The 15,263-nt window shown below is 36.0% G+C and overlaps 1 protein-coding gene across 11 annotated transcripts in view; it reads right to left on the bottom strand.

Annotated features, from left to right (window-relative positions):
* The window catches only part of ABI3BP (ABI family member 3 binding protein), a 137,013-nt gene that overhangs the window by 102,675 nt on the left and 19,075 nt on the right, over positions 1-15,263 (bottom strand). For all 11 annotated transcript variants that reach the window (XM_084201445.1, XM_084201450.1, XM_084201454.1 and 8 more), the window contains exons 2-4: positions 14,090-14,269; positions 5,825-5,893; positions 3,013-3,145 (exon numbers count right to left, since the gene is read on the bottom strand). In XM_084201445.1, the coding sequence (XP_084057571.1) occupies positions 3,013-3,145; positions 5,825-5,893; positions 14,090-14,269 (382 nt within the window). The remainder of the gene's footprint in view (positions 1-3,012; positions 3,146-5,824; positions 5,894-14,089; positions 14,270-15,263) is intronic.

Raw genomic sequence — 15,263 nt, 5'->3', positions numbered from 1 at the left:
GTAGTTTTCATCAGTTACATAAAACTAAACACTGGAGGTTTTTGATTTAAATATTTTTTGTTTATTTTAAATTCTAGTGCTAAGGGTCTGATGAGAGATAATAGTCATTTGAAGAATATTTCAAAATTTCACCTTCTATTTTTGGTTCACAAAAATGGCAGTGAATACTTTTGTTTCAACAAGGGATTAGCATTTGGGGTTATCTTGAGTGTAATATGCAGCACTCTATTGGCTTATGCTCTTAATCTTTAGGGAGTTAAGCCAAAAGAATGGTCTGTTGAAAAATGTCACCGTAAATTTTTTTCATCTGAGCTTCTTAAAAATCTCATGGATACAGAAGGCCACTATGTTCCCTGAAGAAGCAAGCAGTAATTCCACTGAAGTAGTAAAAGATATCAAGGCTCTTTGAGAATATGGCACCTCTTATTCCAAGCTCATTTGCTCACAAGCCCAGATCTTCCAAGGAATATCCCACTGAGGTCAAACTTGCACAAGAGAAAATCCTGGCCAGCAGAACCGTGCTATTCCATGTGGTTTCCATCTCCCGACTCAGTAACACATTGAAATAACTTTCATTATGCAACACTTGTATAAAAGCCTAACATCCACATGGAGATGGTAAAATCTGAGGCTGAGGACAGGGACTCCATTTCAGGTCATGGGGAGTTACAAATTTAAACCTTGGTGGGACATTGACTGACAGAACTGAGTTGAGAGTTCCTGACTGCTATGTACTGCCAATGCCAAAGGTTAGAGGTTAGCCACTAACAGCAATCCTGAGGATGATTAACAGGCACAGTAAGGAGAATATGCCAGATGGAAAAGCATCAAGCCAGGTAGATTGCCCCTGAAAGAGACTGTTACTGGCTTCTTAAGTCTTGTACTTTTATCACAGCACTAACTTGCTAAGAACGGACTGCTTCCTATTTTTTTCTTACTGTACATTATCAACAGTCATTCAAATGATTATAATAAATTAATAGTTTTTCTTCTACACATTGACTAGAAATTTATGTGGATCTAATCTCTCTTAGAACTCTAGATATACACACCATGGTCACATGGACAACTGTTCTCATAATTTATACAAATCCCAAGCACTTTGGTCCAGTAAAGGTAAAATTACTAAGAGCACCACTTAAGTGATTTTTTTTCCTTCATTAACTACCTTGTTATGCTTGATTGCAAAACAGAAATCTGGTTATAGGCATATACCTATCTTTGATAAGATCTTTTGTAACTGATATAAATGTGTTTAAACTACCTACTCCTGTCTGACAATATTTCAATAAAATGTGCACTTTAATTCCTGAGAGGAGGAATACCTCAGAATATATTCTAAACTTAGCAAGACACTAGTAGCACACTGCCCTAACTGAAAAACTATGTTAAAAACTTTGTTCCCACTTTGAGTCAATGAATGCCCAAAAGAAAATTCAGCTATTGAGGAGTGAACACAGAATTGATGAAGGCATCGCGGCGGATACCGTTTGCCTTGAATTTCCAGGTGGATTAATACAGGATATAGGCTTCTCCTGAAGTGTTCTTCATTCCCACTGCACAATGGCTACTGCAACATTGGTGCTGACACATCATATAAAGATAAATTCCTTGGTAAAAATGGTACTAAAACCACCACTTTAGAACACTTTACAAGCTCATCCAAGATCAGCTCATTTCTTCAGTTTCACACAATAGGAAAATATTCGCTTCTTCCTTTATTGAAAGAGCAAAACCTAAGCCTTAACCAACTTTTGTTTCTATTGAAGAAAAATCTGATCAAATTTCATCCTTGGAATTTTGCTAACATTCCATAACTGTTTCCTAACAAACACTAACTTTTTTTTTCAATAGTGTTTGAAATTCTGGTTGGTGATGAAGATCCAAATTTTTTTCATGAGAAATTTCTGATGCTTGAAAAGGATCAGTACTTTTGTGAGGCATGAAACTTTTGTAAAGGTATGAAAAAAGTAATCCTGGCTAAATGGGATGTGTTTTTTTAACACAGCCAATGTTCAATATCCAGTTTAATCATGGCAGCTAGAGTTTTCTTATGAACACCAGAGTAAGAAAATTTAAGTCTAAATTAGACAGCTACAAATTCGAAAAATATTAGACAGGTAAAAGAAATGTTCTGAATCATAATAATAAAAAAAAGAACATTTAAAACCCAAAAGATAACAGTTGCAAAACAGATGTAGATGCATCCCAAGGGTTCACAACGTTTCTTCTTAATTTTACAAAACCCTATTGAGTAGAATAGAGCTTCACACAATGTAGATGAAAGTAATAGTATTCTTCTGTCATCAAGAAAGAACATAAACAGAAACACAAGTAGGGAAAACATCTGCATTAGCAATTTAAATAATTTTATTCATCTGCAGAGGTTAACTAAACCATAATAGTGCACTTAATTGAGAAGCTCTTCTGCACTATGACCTCTCTTGAAACTGCTACTTGGCAAGCCATCCTGAGTTTCCCACCTACTGTGCCACCCCGTAAATGCCAAAAATATTGACATAGAAGAGATCCTTTTTTACTTACAACAGAAAATTAATGAAAGCTGTACTATATCAGTTTTAGTGATAAGACAAAATAAAGGAAAAAAAATCAAACAGTGTTAAAACAAGGCATCATTCCCCCCCTCAGCACAACAAAAGACTTCCTTTGCACTTTTCAGTCAACTCTAAAGTAAAATATTTCCTGTGATTTAACAAAGTTTCAATTGGTTCAGATAGAAATGAAGGTAAAGCCAAGGCCATTAGTTTAACAACAAAGGATCCAGTGTGAAAGAGCAAGATTTGGAATTCAGCGTGTAGATATCTCATTAAAGTTGCTGTCAAGTAAAGATATGCAAAGCACCAACATGAGCAAGTGAAAAAACTGACTTCACATTCAGAACTATTGTTTACAACATTTTAATTTTTACTGTAAAAATTCTATTAATCACAGCAGAGAGCTGCCCTGAGTGAACTCATGGTAGTAATGAAGCCCGTCCTTTTCTGTCGTTACCTGTCACTAGCACAGTTACTTGTTGCTGTCCAGTCATGTTGAGGGTTGACCAGGATGCCCCAAGAGAGGAACACAGAGGTTGGGGTGAGAGTGCCAACCACCAGCTGCAGAGGTTTCTGCGTCTTGTTCCGACCTACACAAGGAACATATAAACTTAATTTCTCTCTCCTGCATTATTCAAAGGAAAGTTTTTGCAGAGGGACAATTAAGTTGTTCCAAATTGCAAGGCAAGATGTATTCTACTGCCATCTGTATGGCAATTGTCTGGTGTCAAGCGGGCAATGCTCCTTATCTCTCTTCCTGAGTGATCATAATCAAGGTCCCTCAGCAGGGGACATCTGCTGATAAGGGGCTATTGAATGTCACCACATGACTGATAAGAACGATAACATCCCATTGTGAGATGCTCCGCCCAGAGGGAGGAGCCAAGCATTCCTACCCAGATATAATCTGGAGATTCTGACACACCAGCACGGCTCTTCTCCACTGGACTCCCCAGAGGAACAGCAGCTGCTTCTACTTCCATGGATCTGCAGAGGAAGAATTCACCCCTTTCCTGCAGGACTGCCCTGCTCCAACAGAACCACGCCTGACACTCCAGGAGGACTGCAGCCCCTTTTCCAACTGGACTGCTACCAACACCCTGACCCACAGGGTGTCAGGTTGAGTTCAGACTCTGACAGTGCTGTTCTAGTGTATTGCATTGTTTTATTTTATCATTTTATTTTTTCCCTTCCCTATTAAAGAACTGTTATTTCCTGCTCACATATTTTTTGCCTGAGAGCTCCTTAATTTAAAATTCATAGCAATTCAGAGGGGTGGGGAGGGTTTGCATTCTCCATTTCAGGGGAGGGTCCTGTCTCCTTTAGCAGGCACCTGTCTTTCCAAACCTAGACATAAGTAAATGAAGATTTCTTCTAAGCTTGAAGGGAAAGGTACAGTAGTTCTCTAATTTTCATGGTCACTCTTTCTAACATATGATTTACAAAAGTGGCCGTGTCCATGGTCACTTTTTCAACTTAACATTCCAGTTAAAACTAGTTTTTGAAAACGGTCATTTGGTGGTTTAAGTACATTTAGTATAAGAATAAGCTATAGGTAGATTAAATTAAAAACTCTGTCTATCTTGGACTATATCACAGAAGACATGACAGAGTCCAGGACATTAGAAAGCCTACATGGATGTGATAAAAATTGTAGTTGCTTGGGAGGTTTCTCAGTAACACTGCAAATATATCTACACATAATAAATATTTTCTAGAGCATTCTTAAGAGTAAAATAAAACCTACAAAAGTTATTTTGCTTTTAACTGTGGGCAGATCTGAATCAGTGTCTTTATCTGCAGGAATTTTCTCTTTTAATTACCAACTATATTGAAATCATGTTTTGCATGATACTGAACTTCAGCTTTGCTCTGTATAAAGGAGTACAGTTCTTGTGGGGAGAAAGAACTTATTTTAAAGAAAGTTTAAAAGCTAATAGATGGAAATGAACAAATTATGTAGAGACTCTATTTTGAAGCTGCAGTTTATGGACTGCTAGAGGCCCAAGGAGAATCTCTGGTGTTTGAAAGATGATCGACTATCGAAATCAATATATTCTTCACATCACATTACATACTTCAAAAATCTAAAGGATCTGTACCTCCTCAAAACAGGCAGCTGACCAACATTTCCTGAAAATTCATAAGCCCTTGACCTAAAGGGTTTTTTTCTCACTGTTGTGAACCAGATTTGACTTTCTACGCACTCCTTTTTCAACCCTATTACCTCTTCACTTAACCAGCCCCAGTGAAAGCCTGGTTTGTATTTTCAACCAATACATGTGTGTACATTTAGAAATATTAACTATGTTGGCTTAATTTTATGTTGATGATAAATATGTTGCTACAAAACCTACGTTAAAAACCAACATATATATGTTGCATCTGAAGGGTAAATCACTTTCCAAAATCTTTCCAGACATATTGTTATACCTGGCAAAGAGCAAGAAAAGGTTTATCCCAGTCATTACCAGGAGTAGGAAAAAAAAAATCACCCAAGGATCATGGAATAATTTGGGTTGGAAGTGACCTTTAAGGACCTTCTAATACAAGTCCCCTGCCATGAGCAGGGACATCTTCAATTGGATCAGGTTTCTCAGACGTGATCTGTCCTACCTGACCTTAAGTGCTCCCAGGGATAGGTCATGAGTTTTTTTTTTGTAACAGTCCAGTCTTCCTGCAAGAAGTCTCCACATTAAAATACAGAATTAAGTCTCCACGTTAAAGGAAGGAATTCAGAATTGACAATATTAATGACATGATTAAGGTCACATAGAAAGACTTTGAGAGATGAGAACAAAGTTCAGATTTCTATTCTGCTGTGCATATATTCAGCTGGAAATATCACTTTCTGTAACTCCTTGCATTAGCAAACTTAGTAGTAGATTGATATAGAGACAGACACACACTACCATTTTCCAATGAGGAACTAAGAGCATTAACATGTCTATGGATGAAGGAATCCTTACTTGTAGTTTAGGAAGAATAAATGTAATGTCTTTAAACATCAGAAATGAGTATTCTAAATTTCAATTCTCATTTGTAAGAACTTCATGCAAAAAAAGCTCTTGGTACATCTTCATGTTTTGAGCACTGTGTGTGTGGCTACTGACTAGGAAATGCTGTCCTACATTTTACCTTTCCATATATGGAATTTGTGCATCCCAGTGAGATGTCTACTGGTAGAAGCATCTTTCCAGAGAGACCCAGCACAAGGGTCTGTTTTCTTTCAACTATTTTAAGAAAGAGATGCAGTAATATTAAAATACCTGAACAAGATTTCTTGTTATTTGAAGCACGTGCTGGTCTTACTGAAACCAAATACCGCGGCTCTGCATCTGCAAATGAATGAAAAAGGAATTAGTACAGATGTGCTCCTTATTTGAAAAAGAGATTAATCTGAAATTAATAAGAAAAAGTCAAATGACCCATTTGACACCCATTTTCCAATCTTCATGATCTTTAGGCTGTTTTCTTTAAAATTGAGTTCAAAATTATAAATGATTCAATTAAAACAAGGTTGAGATATTTCTTTTAGTTTGGGGAATTCCTCTTCAGAAATAAGATTTTCCCTTACACTAAAAGCCAGGTATCAGAGATTTCTGCCCTTCTTAATTATTTAAAACCAAGCTCTATTCCCTCTTAACTGCAATATAAGAGAACTTGTCTTAGGAGATTGCAGGAAGATATCCACAGGCAGAATTTGGCTCACTCTCTATTGACCAAAATTATTTTTACTATAGCTTCTAAAAAACAGGATTACTCTACATTGAATTCTTATTCTAGTTTAGATACAGTTATCTAAATGTATAAGTATAAATAAGAATTTCCTGTGTATTTCCTGTGTATTTCAGTGTAACAGGCACCTTGAATTCTACCAACTAAACAGAACTGCTAAGAAATCATTCATTTTTCTCTTACACCCAGATTTCTGTAAAGAGAGAGAAAGAAAAAGCAGTACCCAAAAAACCAAAAGCTTGCTGTACTACTGAAAATGTTCTGCCAGTGTGGGGAAAACCACTCTAACTTAACTTCTCTGATTCTGTGCATCTAAAGCACTGGAAACCCATACTGAGGATGTACTTTAATTGTTTAATTAGTCTTTTTAAATGGGTTTCATCTGCAACAAATAGCCAAGATAAGCATTGAAAACAGCTGTTAAAAAGCAGGAAAAAAGAATTATTTAAAAAAAGGAACCCCCGAAGTGCAAATACATCTTCATTTACAAAATTTTTTTTTTAATATTTAGAGGGGTACACAAGCATGGGAGCTGTGTAAGCACTTGGATATTTTGTCTATTGAGACTGAAAAATAAAAATAAGGTACACTTTAAAATAATTGGTTTCTCTGTATTATAAACCCGGTTTTCTGCTCTGCATTTATGCCCGCTTGTGAGACATTATAACTCTCACAAAGAATTCAACAAGATTATTTTAAAACATGACCTTGAAAGTTCGAGAACTACAAAGCCAGTCTTCAAAACTAAAAATTTATGGGTTTATCAGTAAAATGTCTAAGAATTGTGAAAGAAATTTTAAAAAATACTTCGAAACAGTTTTTCCCTGCTCATAAATAGAAAAATTAATTCTGGCTGAAATCTGAAATGACTTGTGTAGCAGTATAGAAATAGATTAACTGCTAAACAAAATATGGCAATACACAACGACTGCTAATGCCTCCCTGGACATCTCAGCTACAAAACCTGACACTTTTCAGGATTCATTAGTTCTAGCAGGTGTTTTTCTTCTGTAACAAGGTGTTCTCTGTGGAAATATTTTGTGTTATGTGCTGTTCATTAAACTTTATTTTGGTGATTTTAACAAATCTTGTCTTAATAAAGAATACAACACATTCCCATTTTCCATAAAATTCATGGCTCTTCTGAGTGTAAGACAACCTATAAAAGGAAGCATTTAGGAAAACAGGCTGAGACTAGATGTTGACAGAGAGCTGTTAGAGAAGAGGCAGGTTTAAAAAGTACCATTTCTTTTAAACCACTGAACTTAAGACAATATTATGATCATTATAAGTGAAATCAGAATATGAATTTGTTAAACAAATCCACTCAATAGCTGGGGTACAACAATAAATTTCTGTACTGTGTTTAAGTTATACCTTAATTTAGAAATATGATTCCATGATCCCTGAGCAGAGCCACCCATGCTACTATATAGATGTTAAGAGCAGAGCAACTGTAATTTAATTTAAATTCATTGGTTTGATGCACAGTACCAAAGCATTATCCATGGACAGGAGGACACATGCCTCAAAGTGCTTTTATAATGGGCAGATATACACTCTATATCCAAGATACATGAAATTAAAAATGCAGAGACCTTTTTCAATATCATATAATGAGCCCTGACTCATTAGAATTGGGAGTTGTTTCTTAGTCTTCCACTGCAAATCAACATTTCTTTTAGTAAGTTCAGAAGGCTACTGAGTTTCTACACTGATTCAGTCTTGCTGAGAAATATGACTATCAGTCATCATCACAATGCTGAAATCATCTGATATTACTACGACTCAATTCATTTGCAGGGCATTCAAACATTGCCTCACCCATGTATTAAATTCTGTCAAGTTACAGGAAATATCTCATGATAATCTGTGCTCCTTTATGATGCCTATATAGTCATAATCCATTTCACAGATCCATGTCTATAAGAAGCAAGAATCCTGGGGAGAGGTGAGTAACACAGTAGAAGAAAATGAAAATTCTGCAGAATACCAGAACTTAAGTAAAACCATAATTTGCACTAATTCATGAAATGCTTAAGAGATAAGTTGCTGAAATAGGAGGTAGGTAGGACAATGTGATAGCCAGTCATAAAAATATGGATGTTTGACTGGCTGTAATTATGATTCACAGAATAGATCAGCTATTTGCATGAAAATATATTTGAGAAGAGAAGCTTGTTTGAAAAATAAAATTATAACCTCAAGTAAAAGCAAATTCCACCATAGAGTATAGTCAATCCTGTTTGCAACGGAATGTTTTTTATTTTTTCTGAATTGTATTTAGTAAGAAAAGGATAGTTATGTAATTAGATGAGTGTTGAAATGTCTGGACACAGATGCATGAATACAGCATCTGCCTCCAAAAATCATTTCAACATTAATCTGTATATAACAGAGACATATATGATAAAGATGCAAAATATAGATCTGTCTCTCATCTGTGAGGATCCACAACCTCATAAATGAAGATTCCCTAAAAAACAATGCAAAGTTTAACAAGTGAAGTTTGAAATACATTTGCAAAGTTGCTATAAAAATCTTAGTAGCTCCTTGGTGCCTAACACATTCTTGGAGGGCTGCTACTCTAAGACCACTTGTTTGAATCTATTACTGTCTAACCACTTTTATTAAGGCTGGAATAACAAATATTTTGGCTAAGAACTCCTTTCAGATCAGAAATAAAGTCCAAAGAGTTGGTCCAAATTGACCACCTTCAATTCTTTAACCACAAAATACTCTAGGAAAACGCCCACATGTACCAGAGAAGTGCTCCTCCATAAACCCATGCCTAATTATTAGTGGTGTAATTCCCCAAACATAGGCTATTATATTAATAAATAAAATTATTAAAATAATAAAGCTTCTATTACCCACCTTAACAGCTTATGAAGACAATCAGAATGTAACAAAAATATGTGCCAAATTAACATAAAAAATATGTACCAGATTAACAAAGGAGAGCCCTTACTTTCACATGCCATGAGCTCTGCTATCAGATCAGCGGCAGCAGGCAACTGACAGGCACTACAAGGAAATTCTGCTTCTCTTCAAGCACACTATTCAGGGCCCAGCCAATATGCACTTGCAATTAAAACAATGTAAGTACAAACTGACTGATGAACTTAGAATAAATTTTATAATAGTGTTACAAATGCATCATTAGAATTCATGCACCACTGGATTCAGAAATCAAAACAAAGTATTTTTTTGTTTCAGGCTGCAAGCCCCTGATCTGTATTTAAGGATTGCAAAAAACTTACCATGGGATGTTAAGGGCAAAGTTGGAGGAAGAGGAGGATGGGAAGTACTGTAGTGTAACAAGCTTGGGAAAAAACAGAGAAGTGGGGCAAAGATGCTGGCATGAATGAACCTGCTGCTGATCAATGCACTTGTCTAGAGGAAGGGGCATCTGCTGGACACCTCCAGCTCCTCCCCTCCACTGGGCTGTGCTAGCATCAGCAATGAGAACCTGCCTTCTGGTAAGTTAGGAGGCAATATAATGCCGAATTAACATTCACCTTATTTGGCATCTTGAAAAGCATGTAGCTAATACAACTGCCAGTTTCTGCTAACTGATAAGAAACTGTACAGCAAGATCTTTTAACTAAGCACTGGCCTAGCCATGATCCCCGAATTACACTTTCTAAAATGTGCTCAACATGGTACTAGAACCCTCTCATATACATACATCAACACGAAATTCACACAACACTTACTGGCATTGTTATGAAGCAGGATCACCAAAAGCATTGCCCAACTTTTGAGCTGGTTTTAGAAATTGAAAGGGAAAATAATTTTGTTCGTTCTGTTAAGTAATTGCTGTTCATTCTTGTAAAAATTTCCTGTATCCACCCAACTTTTTGGGTTTCTCCAACACTATCAACAATTTCTAGGAGGTTGGCTTGCAATCATCCTAGCCAAATTAGAAAGGACTAACACAAACCTCTTTAGCAAGTACTTTCTTTGCAAGTCAGGGAGGCTGAAAAAATTAAGACAAAGTTTTAAATCAAGCCCAGAGCTTTTGGATGGGTCCATTCACCTTTCTATTAGTCTAGCGGAATTAACCTCTTGATATCTTTTGACACTGAATAGTTTTCATGACCAAAAATCATGTTGTTTACTGTCATGTGAGCACATTAAGTACACTCAGCACAAACCACATCTGCTGTCCTGAAACAGGGCATAATTCTTGGGAATAAACTTTGCTGCTGCCTCGTCATTGTTATTGACATTTCAGTATATTCAGATCTATCTGCTAGAGCATGAAGCTGCTCAAGACTACTGCCAGAAGGAACTCATTACAAGTTCAGGAAATCCAACAGGATCCTTTTCTCTTTGCCCATGCCCTCTGCAGGCAGATCCAAATGTATTGATAATCTTACCCAATTACTGCCTGAATTACTGTATAATTTGCAAAATGAAGAGAAAACAGAGATTTTAAGATAAGCATTACTGCAGTGAGGTGCTGAATATTTTAATGGATGAAATGTAGGTGAATGTCACATGTACAAAATATATATCTTTTCTGAAAATCCTAGGAAATGTAATGTACTTAATTTTTAAAAAATATATCCATCATGTAATCCAACATGTAATTCTATAAATTAATACATCTGCTGACTTCAAACTTCCGGTTAACAGGATCATAAAATGTGTGTGACCCAGCAGAAAAACTGACAATAAATTTCACATTAATCTACAATGGATGTGTTGTAAATATGGAATTTATGGGCCTTACAAATATATATTGTTGTGTATATTGTCATCTTCTATATTCCAAATCCAACTGGGGACAATTAGCCCAAACAAAATACCGATTATGCTGCTCCATTAACAAAACCAGGGATGCAGGACTAAATCAAAGAAATGTGGAAATGTCTGTAAGGCACTTCATTTTAGTTGTAGAACTATTTTTTAGAGAGGAGAAATGATATTTTAAAGGACTGATGCATTTTAGGAAGGGAATAATGACTTATATGTAAATTCTGTGTGTTTTTTTACATTAGCGTAACACATAAACTAATGCTGTTTTTGGTTTTTTTTTTTAGTAGTGTCTACAGCTGATTGTGTATCTGCACAGTTTTTCCTTAAAAATTTTCACAGAATAATACTACCAGAACAAGATCCACTTTCATGGATCTTCCATTTTCCTGGATCTAATCCCTCTCCCAGGAGATTATATTCCACAGCATTGCTTCTTAATGCATTAGAAAAACATACATATCTTTTAGAGAGTAACAAATGCCCTTAAACATCCATTCCTCATCTTTACCTTTCTCTACAAACTAAAGGTTGTGATCATAGTCCCTAAATTGACTGGGAAAGGTTTCTCTTTCCATGAACCACTAAAACTGACAAGGGAGGAAGCATTAAATTGTATTAGTCTTGGTCTAAATAGACCACAATAAATTTTCATATTCGGGAACCACTTCTTCCACATTCTGCTCAATAAAAGCCTCACCTACCACTGTTCAGGGAAGCCTATAAACTCACCTGCTTTCTGTAAAATTCAGATAAGTCAAAGCATGAGAGGACCAAAAGGGAGTTCTCAGGGCAAAACTTAATGGTTTTTTGTATAAAACTAGATGTTTTGACAGTGGAAAGATGTGCAGAACACAGTGAGGACTATTTTCAGAGTGTGCAGTGGCACTTGGATCACTAGAATATCTAGAACATGGGATAGACAAACTTGAGTGTGAAATTTAAAAGCACATTGTTTTAATATGAAGACAACATACTTCATCACATATGAGATGTACTAGGAGTACAAAGATAATCTGAGATTTTTCAGCAATAGGGTCTAGGGGGTTTATATCTTTAGCATATTTCTGGAGAGTATTTTTATTTTCCCTCTACAGCAACTTGCTTTTCTAAAATCAATATAAAGTGTATGCTAGAGCTGAGTTCTTTGGCTGCCACAATAAAAGTTAATCATTCTTCCTAGAATTGAGAACCATTCTGCAGTTCTTTCTGTTTCTGCCAGCAAGTGATCCCTAAATATGATGGGGAGGAGGGAGAGTGCTAGCAATCATCTCCATCTTCATTTCTGCCACACAAGTCACTCTAAAGTAGAGCCAAAAGCACAACTGATGTTTATTGCTTTAGCTCGTGTTCCATACATATTTGGAAAGTGCAGTCAAAGCTGCAGTTTAATGTTGTGTTTGATATTTGTGAAATGGGAAAGATTATGCACTCTCTGCTTCCAATAAGCAAGTCCCCAAGGCATTCATCTAACCCTAAATCTCTCAACTAAAAGCAACAGCTCCAATAAACGTACTGGTAATTGCCTCAAATAAATGTTTGCAACTTGAAGCACATATTGCTGATAACTTCTTTTACTCCTGTCTTTTAAAGGTGGCATTTTTCTGAAGGTTAGAAGTGCTTGTCTTGCTATCTGTATTATGCTGTATTTTGCATGTTTAGTTACTGGACATCCAGAAGCATAGATTATTGTCACAAGGAAACTGACAACTTTTATTAGCATGAGGGAGATAAAATTTTGACGTTATTCTCCTTTGAAATAATCATAAAGGAAGAGTATTCCTCAACATTTGTGCTTTTCCCTCTCCAGACACACTATAGCAAATGGTTATGCATATGGTCAGTGCTCTGATGTGCTGTGGTACTAAAGAAAGGTACCTAGATTCCAGCCCTTAAATGTTATGGTTAAAGCTACAAAATATCAATATACCTGAAATTCCAGGTGACCTTGAGCTTTCAGTTTTGCAAAACATTAGATATAAAAGCTTCTATTACATAGGGAGTGCAAATGATCTTACACAACGTTACATTCAGTCCTTTTTTTGCTCTTCCCTGAGATCTCAGAGTACCTGAAAAAATTAATCCTCAAAAATTATTCCTTACTAGTCCTGCAGCAGGTATTGTTATTCCTTGCCACAGTGATCCTATCAGTCTCCAATATCTTAATTATTCTGTGTCTAACATCTTATTTTTTCAGTTTTTATTCTGCAGTTTTCAGCCTGGAGCAGATACCCACAATGGCCTTAACGGAACACATTAAAAACATGGCAATTATTACTTCTATGCTCATGCATTCTTTCCTCCCCCTTGCTTTACACCAAGATCACAAGCATTACAAAGGGTAAATTGATTCATTTCAGGCTAGAAAAACCTAAAGAAATCAATAGGAAAATCCTTAGGGATTTAACAGATTTCTCAAAAGGTCAAATCCCGATAAATCGATGTTTTAACAATTCATTCTTCCTTCTCCCTATTCCAGATAACAGGATATAGCATTCATGATATGGTTTATTCTCTTCCATAAAACAGCTCATGGAATTCCATTGGTAACTTCTGACATGGAAGTTAGAGGTTAATCTATAACATGTAATACTGGAGTGGATCCCTACAAGAAGAGGCATCATGTTGATACGAATGTTTCTGTCAAAAGGAATCAACCATGCAGTTCTCAAGACTCTTTCACTACTTCTTCTATTGTTTGTTAAAAGCCTGTACATTTCCCTCGTATTCTCCTTTATAGCTGCATCTTCAGGCAAACCATCCCATCTGACGTGTGAGTGCAGGCTCTCACCAAAATGAAAATCCCCAAAACAAATACCAGCGAGCAAAATTTCCAAACAAGAATTAGTTGTTCTCCTTGAAGGATCTGCTAATTCCACTGAAATTCTTGACAGCAACCTTAAACAATCATAAAGAAACCATGAGCACCAACACAATAAAACAAAAAGTTAAGCGAACAAAAGGTTCATATTCTCCTCAGTCTCTTCCCATAATTCATTACAACAACAGCATGCAAAGCAAATATGTCTTACCAAGTTCTGTCACAGAGTTTTTTCCTTCTGAAGGTAAAGGAATGTACTGATTGGAAAAGAAGTTGCTTCCATAACCCAGGACAAAACCTTCTAGTTTGGTGCTTTGACTTGGTCGAAGATACCTCATGCAAACGGTGTCATCTGTCGCATTGATCTGAACCTTCAGGCTCTGCCTTTTCACTGGGGAAAGAGTGAAAAAGAGGAGATCAGAATGCATTGCCTTGCCATCACATATTCAGTGATGGAACATGACAATATAACAATATAGGGCCGTTTAATTTGCTAACAGCATGCAACTGAAACATTTCTTATAGGTGATGTCCTCTGGAAACAAAATGTATTTATAAAAGTGAACTAACAGTCATGTATAATAGTGCTTGCCAACTTGACTGTTTTTCCACTAGTTTAGCATTATCATTTGCTTTAACATCTACATTTGCAGTAGTAAAACCATGCATGAAGTAAGTGGAAAAAATGCAAGTGTTTTTTCCTTTAAATGCGGGAGTTATAGTAGTATAGCCATATGTAGGATCCATAGGAGAGAAATGAACAAGTTTTTGGTTTGGTTTTTTTTTTACTTCTCAGTAGAAAAGATGAAGTTGTAAAATTAAGTTAATCAGTTAATCACACTCAAAAATTATGTTAGAGGATAAACAGCAACTAGATCCAAATAAATCTTCTACAATTTTTTCTCCCTATGTTGGGCTGGAAATGTAATTTTGTTTTTGGAATTACACCAAGACACCTAACTAACATGAATACTTTACTCAAAACTACCAAGAAACTCTTTTTAAACATTCATTTTTATGCTTTCCAGGGGAACAGCACATAAAGTAAGAAACATCTTGTATATCCATCTGCAAAAATTTAACTTGTTGCAACAGAGAATGACTTCACAACAGATTAACTAACTTTTTAGGCTACAAGTTGGTGTTTTGGCTTCTTCTTGGTGGGGTAAGGGAGGATTCGCTTTTCCCTTTTTCTTCCGTGGTATGTACAATTTTAATACTCCCTTGTTACTGTTAGGCCTATCATATTTTCAGAACTGTTGAATTTCTGGCTTTCCCCCCAGTACTAGTACTGGACTAGTACATTTTGTATTGTTATTTTTCTTCTCATTCTCAAAATATAAATTTTTATCCCCAGCAGATTTTCAGGCATCTGTTCAATCATG

This window comes from Fringilla coelebs (genome assembly GCF_963513975.1).
Source record: "Fringilla coelebs genome assembly, chromosome: 2".
Lineage (NCBI taxonomy): Eukaryota > Metazoa > Chordata > Aves > Passeriformes > Fringillidae > Fringilla > Fringilla coelebs.
The sequence above is the reverse complement of the archived record's forward strand: the minus strand, read 5'-3'. Positions and strand labels throughout refer to the sequence as shown.